Source organism: Montipora capricornis, chromosome 6, assembly GCF_036669925.1.
Source record: "Montipora capricornis isolate CH-2021 chromosome 6, ASM3666992v2, whole genome shotgun sequence".
NCBI classification, from domain to species: Eukaryota; Metazoa; Cnidaria; class Anthozoa; order Scleractinia; family Acroporidae; genus Montipora; species Montipora capricornis.
In genome coordinates this window covers 7,344,864-7,352,363 of record NC_090888.1, presented here as the reverse complement: position 1 = coordinate 7,352,363, position 7,500 = coordinate 7,344,864, and the positions used below count along the sequence as shown (strand labels likewise).

The 7,500-nt window shown below is 39.3% G+C and overlaps 1 protein-coding gene across 1 annotated transcript; it reads right to left on the bottom strand.

Annotated features, from left to right (window-relative positions):
- Positions 1 to 4,510: 4,510 nt before the first annotated feature.
- Positions 4,511 to 6,314, bottom strand: LOC138051389 (casein kinase I). The gene has a single exon (XM_068897578.1). It carries the CDS (start codon positions 6,207 to 6,209, stop codon positions 5,148 to 5,150), a length of 1,062 nt encoding a protein of 353 aa, XP_068753679.1. The 5' UTR covers positions 6,210 to 6,314; the 3' UTR covers positions 4,511 to 5,147.
- Between the last annotated feature and the right edge of the window lie 1,186 nt (positions 6,315 to 7,500).

Sequence of the window (7,500 nt, the reverse complement as noted above, 5' to 3'; positions counted from 1 at the left end):
CGATCATGTGACATCTAGTTTATAGATTAAATAAGTTTGGACTTTCCTAGCTGCTTCGAAGAAAGAAGATGGTGTATGGGCAAAGAAAGTATCATCAACTGAAATAACCTTCGTCCCCCAAAAGATTGATTTACTCGTTCAAATTATATTCTTCCTTTTTCTGAGAGGGTTTTCGGTCTGGGGAGAAAACAACAACTGTCGACCTGCGTGAATCCCCCACCCCTCACTACTCGGGAAACTGTGGCTTTCGAGAAAAGACCGCCGGGACTACTTTGCAAGGTTCAGTGTTGTGTGCTCCAGTTTTCGTCAAAATTTCCTTTTTGTTGCTTCGGGAATGATGGCAAAGACATGGAACAAGAAGGATTTATTCCTCAAAATACTTGGTGATATCATTGGCACTTCTGTGTGCCATTACAAACGTTTAGGGCGGAAGACGTAAAAGCAAATCTCAGAGACAAAACAGCCCTACAATGTCTCGGGATAATTGGTGGCGGGGGAGGGGGGGAAGCTGGGGTATTTGACTACTTACTTCCTCCCCACCTAGGGGCATTTGGAGGCTTGCATCCGAAAAAAAATAGGATGATGGCAGAGCCCGGGGGAGGGGGGGGGGATACTGTTATATATGGACTATATAGGTATGTGCCGCTGTGAAGGGTATGGTTTTCAAGCAGTTTACTCTAGGATAGAGTATATAAATCATAGCCTTTCGTTCTAGAATAGGGTATCATTTTTCACGAAGTGACCAGATTATTAAGGAAACCAGAAATTTCCACTGCTCAAGAATATAAAAAAAAAAAAAAAAATCGGCAAAGTTTAAGTTTACGTAACCCAGTCTCAACAGTGTCAATAAATGGCTATCATGAAACACCTCTGGATATTATTAACTGTCAAGAATCAGAATTTAGACGGAAATTGGTGGGAGTTTACTCTAGTACAGGGTAGCAAAAGTCAGCTGAACTAGCTCTGGTATAGGCTAAGGGTTCCAGGGTCTCAGCGGCACATCCCCACCCAGAAATTCCTAAAGTGCCTCCCCCCCCCCCCCCCGTGTGGCAGAGGCCTAGGGTTAAACCAGGAAACCGTGGACAATAAGTCAGCGTTGGATCAGAGAAGATAGTGATCAGTCAAAATTGATTAAAAAATATTGATGAAAGTCGAGTAGATTTTTGCACGAATGATATCTAAATACATTTTCGCGTTGTTTTACCAGGGCACTGAATGAGGCATAACGCCTTAGTAGAATTCTACTAGTATACTAATGCAAATGCTGTAATCTGATTGGCTGAGCCATTGAACAGCCATTAGTATCACCCAACTAGTGGACTAATGCAAATCCTGCATTTTGATTGGCTACGCATGACGCTTTCTACGCGAGATGCTTTCTTTCGTTTTATCCCCAAATAAATATTTCTTTAACTTGCATTTGCTAACTTTATTATTGCCTTTTCTGTCCGACTACTTGGGTGATACTAAAACAGTTATTGACCCGTAGCTCTTGCGGGCTGCGGGTCTAATTGTTAATTATTAATTAATGCCAGGGGGAATTTTTTCTTCAGATCAACCTTCCAAGGAATCCAAATCTTCCCCCTCCCCCTCCCCCTCCCCACTCCCTGACAGCTTTCTCCTCAATATAAAAAACTACAACTAGTGATTACCCGCTTGTTGCGGAATTTGCTAGTGGTCGTTTGCAGTCTACTGTGACCATAGGTGGTGTCTTCATTTTCACTCGGGCCTTTCCCTTCAAGTTTACATTTTGAAAAAGAAAAGGATGGGGGTGAAATGACCCTTGACTCTGCCAGTTTGCTTTCCCCCTTCTCCTATTTTTTTTTTTTTATTGTTAAACGCCTGCACCAGGCAAAGCATTAGAAAAAGAAACTCAGTTTTTAAAATCATAACTTGGCTTATACTCGTTGTAAAAACATGCAAAACTTTTCTTTGTTTCCTTAACTTGTTAAGGTTTTGGCCAAATTCAATCCCTTTTGGTAGTTTCTGATTCCAGTGGTCCACAAAATGTTTCTGCAAATGTCTGTTCTGGAATAGCCACACTCAATTGAACACTTGAAGCTCGGACTTTATATCGTTCTTTATTCCCAACAATGATCCACCTTCACTCACACCATACATACATTCCGACTAATACTGGGTAACAACTCTTTTTTTTTTTGTTTCGGCATTTTAAGGTATGAGATGTCTATTGTTTGCAGATGATAAGTGTACATGTCATATTCTTATCTCCTAAAAACACATCACGCACATTACGTTCAAAAGCCATAACTTGTCAATTCCAAATACATCCTTATCTCTTTAAAAATTGAAATACACAAGATCAAAATTTCAATCATCTTTGCAATATCAACACCAGCTAAGTTTAGAGTATGGTACATTGTGTTGCACCAATGTCTGGCAGCACGAAAATGCAAAACTGTGGAAGTTACTGGGGCAGATCCAGGGGTGGTTTGAGTGGTTCAGTCAAACCCTCAAAACTGGAATGAAAAATGTTTATACACATGCAGTTTCTGACAAAAAGAAAAGCAAGTGAACAAATACAGTTAACAACCGCACATAAGAACAAGTGGATTAAGAACATCAGGCTGAAATTTGGCCAAAACATGTTCTTAATATAAAGGGAAAGGGAATTAGAACAAGGAAACAATACTGCACAGTAACTCATATCAAAGTACTAGGGTGTTTAAGACTATTACAATCTCTAAGATCTTTTACAAAAAAGTACTATAATAACAGTATGTCATTAAACCTCTAGTAAAATATGTATAATTTGAAGTATTTCTGAAACCAATTTTAAGAGAATTTTAAGAAAGCTTTCAGGCTGATTTCTCACTATGCACCCCTAAAATAAGAACATGACGAGCCTGAAACCTGAAATCAGTGTTTTTATATATGGGTGTTTACTGTACTACTTACATGTACTTATAAAGCAAAGTCAGGCTTGTTTGAAATTACACAAAACTAATAATTTCAAAGATTGTAACAAATAGTCAGCCCTGGAACCTCTCCACATTTAGATTTACATTACAACCTTTTTTAAACATGTCCCACTTCTTCCAAAATGGTTGCAATGGGTGCATAGACCAATTTCAATATATTAAAATTCAGTTCTAAACAAAGGCATCATCTTGAGGCTCTGGGGAATAAACTCATACAAATTCTTATATTTATTCCCCAGAGCCTCAAGATGATGCCTCGTGTTTAGGACTGACTTTCCAATATCAAAATTACTTGTCTATCAGTGTTTCAATTAATTGGCGCACCATTTCTAATCACAGCGAAATAGAGATGTACATACAATCATCCAAAATGGGGCCCAAAGTATGTCCATCGGCTCGGAAAATCAGTCAGAACAAAGCTATTATGATCATGAAGGCCCTTGTAACTAGTTACAAAAAAGCACAAAAAAGCACAATATGCTACATCCTATAATTAGAAGTTGTAAAGAATTGTATGGTATCTCAAAATTTCTGCCACTTTACCTCTTTCATAATTGCAGACAAATTACATATTCTTGTTTTTTTATGTTAATAAGCCTTTCTAGCCTCACTACGACGAGCAAATTTCAAAGGAATATTAATTTTGTTTCAAAATGAGGGCAAATCTAATTAACATAAATACAAAAGAATGTACCGTAAAGGGTCGCCATTTGTGAAGTGGTCAATAGTTATGGCAAGGTGATTGCATTAATAATTATTGAAGTGGACGTCCGTAAACAGTCACTGCTTATGAATAGAAACAGAAGGAGCAAAATATTCTTCCAGGGTGGTAACCACGACAAAGGACTTTTAAAAAGACAAATCTCATAAAATATTACACAAGTTTTGCTGGAGCTCATTATGACATCTTGATGGGTGGTTGAAAAATAATCGACAACAACACAAGGTGCCGCATTAGTTGTAACGTCTCCACCTGGCAAGTTAGCCATGTGAGAGAGTTCACTATTCACTTGCAACAACACAACCCATTGTTCTCACCAGCAAAACGACACAATGCTTTGGGGCAGAGAGATGTTTGACAGATCACGTAAAAACAGTTACAGGAGAAGAGAATGTCAAGAGAAACGAGAGTTGTGACAATACAATGAAATTCTTGAATCTACAAGTAGTAAAACGACACAGAAAAATATGCTCAAAAAATTCAATTGCATGTCCTGAGAAACCAAAGGCTCATTGAAGCCATGGGAATAACATTGTGTCAAATACAAATTTTGTTAGAAATAACAGTTTCTAGCAATAAAAAGAAATACTCACCTTACTGCAAACCAAAAAACAACTTCCCCTGATTCTCATCAAATCTAAGAGCATTTAACAGTTTATTATATTCAGTGAAGTTCTTAACCATTCCACAACATTGATAAACCCCATGTTTGCATAAAGGTTCATCCCACGACAGAACTGCATAGATACGAAGTACAATCCACTACAAACACCTGTTTATTTCAGAAGACAGAAGCCAAAATATACTGTTAATGTAATAATGAAGTGGCCAGAAAAAATCTTACGAGTTGAAAGGAAATTAATCACCATTCTGGTGATTTCATTTTTATTAGCATAAACTACGAACAAAAAAAAACCAAGCTCGTGATATTAATAACAATACGTATTGTTGTGTATTTACATGTGAATTTCGCATAAGCTGAAAAAATTTATTTTTACTCGCAATCAACTTTGATTGTAAAAGCAAATTGCAAGAAAAAAGGTTACCTGCTAGCGAGCCCCTATTCTGTAAAGCAGACATTCTCAATAATACAAGACGTGGGAAAGACAAAAAAAAAAACCTCGAAGAATAGAATCGAGTATTGTTCTCTCCTCGGTCACGCGCATGGGCGAAAGTGATGTCGTTATCACGTTAAATATTAGAACTGTAACATTCCCCTCTCGCGAACTCATTTTCTCGGCAAATAACCCGTTTTTAGCTATAAAATAACCCTAGTGTGTTAAAAACCAAGAACCGCTGTGATTGAATTTAACGAAAACGAAAACAAGTGGGTACAGTTTTTATAAAAGCTTTTCCGTATTCCGAGAGGAAACCTGATTAACATCACGCGCAGTTTATTGTGAGGATGCCGTGAATCAGCGACTTTGGTTATAACCAAGCCATAGCATTTACCATCAGATTCTTAAACAGCAAAGTCCGAGCGCCTAGTACTCGTACAGTCCTTCGTAGACATTCCCTTTGCCTTTAGAATGGTGGCAGGCTGGATGTGAATGATCGGGTTTTTTGCTGGGAGTAAAACCGGGCACGCCACCAGCAACAGTTGAAGTCGCGGCGGTTGCCTGCGCCGCTTTCTGTTTCAACATAGTCCAGTCGAAGATATAATCATATTGGTAATTTAATGTCCGAAAAAGAATCCTGAACAACTGCCTCAAATACATGTAATCGGGGTTTTCCTCAAAGCGAAGGCCGCGACAGTAGTTGAGATACATGGCAAACTCGGCTGGGAAACCTTTGCAAAGAACCTCGACTGGGGTGGACATCTTTTTCTCGCTTATTTTCTCGTACTTCTGTTTCTTCGTAGCCGCTTTGAGACCTTGCCAAGGAAGGCTGCTGCGATTGAAGTACATCAGAACGTAGCCAAGTGATTCCATGTCGTCTCTTCTTGACTGTTCAATGCCAAGATGGGCGTTAATGCTTGCGTAGCGAGCCGTTCCCGTAAGGTTTTTGTCTTCGCGGTAAGGAATGTGTTGTTTCGACCTTGTGTCGCGGTACTTTTTTGCTAATCCAAAATCTATCAAATACAACTTGTTGCAGTGCCTGCCGACACCCATCAAGAAATTATCGGGCTTGATATCTCGGTGAATAAAGTTCTTGTTGTGAACATATTCAACGCGACTAATCATTTGGTCTGCTAGCATCAAGACTGTTTTCATTGTGAAGCGACGCGAACAAAAGTTGAACAGATCTTCCAAGCTCGGCCCGAGAAGATCCATAACCAGAACATTGTAGTCTTTCTCTTGGCCGTACCATCGAACAATGGGGATTCCAACACCACCTTGTAGGATTTTGTAAAGCTTGGACTCGTAAAGAAGTTGTGGATGGCGGGCTTTCTGAGACTCAAGCTTCACGGCAACTTCCTCCGAATTATTCGACGTGACCGCCAAGTAGATGTCCCCGAAAGAACCGCTTCCAATCTTACGAACTAAGCGGTATTTGCCTCCAACTATGAATTCAGACCTTGCAGCACTACTACTGCTACTAGCCATAGCGAAATAATCGTTTGTTTGGCGAGCAAAAGGGGAGGAAATCTCGTGCAACTAACCGTGAATCCACCCAACACACGCCATTCTCGAACACTAAACAACTCAAAAACAGTCAATATGACGTGGGTAGCCAAGGCCGTGCGCAACGCATCAAGGGTAGTCCCTCATCCATTTCCGCTTCTCAAGATAAACAACTCGTAGACGTAATACATCGAGTGCGAAAACCTTACGAAATCTTAATTTATCTCAATATCTATTACAAAAGGCACTTCATAGAATGATCAACGTGTTTAATGTAGGTTGAAAGAAAAGACCAGGCCGTGGTAAGGCGTATTCGAGATACGACAGAGGCGGAAAAGAAGACAACCGGAAGTAAAAAAACAAATAATGGTCTCACTTCTTGGCTGAAAAAACGTTAATATTTAACACATTTTGTCCGTTTTACAATTAATAACAATTTGATGATGTACAAATTTTATTATGTTAATGCATTAGAAAAGCAACAAAGCGATTCTATCTTTGTGCGTAATATTTAAAAGCAATGGAACATTAGCGTGGGGCCTGGATTGACGACAGATTGATACTGCAGATCACGGGACAATCAAGTCAAAAATAGCTTATCTTACGTGCGTATTTTGAAATGCAAATGTTGTGGGTTTTTTCGCCTAAATGAAAAAAGCTTTGCTCTCCGATCGAAAAGAATAGACATCAAAATGAGTGCCAATGCTTTACCTGGTGAAATAATCCGACGTTTAATTTAAGCGTTTTAATATTGTAACACTTAATTACAATGTAACAGTTTGAAATTCGCCAACATAAACGACAAATAAGTAATCCAATTTAAAAAAAATGAAGTTTTTTCGTCATGTTTTACGCTCATTTAAAAGAAAACGGTAAGAAAGGCACCTAACTATGCTTTGACAAGGGAAATGAGAGAAAGTGGGAGTGTAGGGGGCGGTGGTCTGAATATGTGAATTTCACAAAAGCTAATTTTAGATCGCAAGTCTGTTTCCCGAGACGTCCGCGACTATCAAGCATGACGTCATACGAATTTATCTGGCATTTGTGTAATGGCTTGCGGAGTCGTATTCTTCATTCAACAAGCCATTAGATTCACTCTATCTCCCATTCCCTGAAACTCGTTTTCGTCGTCTTTGAGCACGTCTCTACCCTGGTCCAGAGGTTTTTCTTGGGCCGTGAGACAGTCGCGAAGCGGCGAAGACGAGTCACGAAAGGGCGAGAAGAGAAAAACCTCTGGTTACCTTGGCCTTGAATCTCACTTTCATACAGACAC

Coding starts and splice junctions, on each gene's coding strand:
- LOC138051389 (XM_068897578.1), bottom strand. CDS start 6,209: ATGGCTAGTAGCAGTAGTAGTGCTGCAAGGTCTGAATTCATAGTTGGA.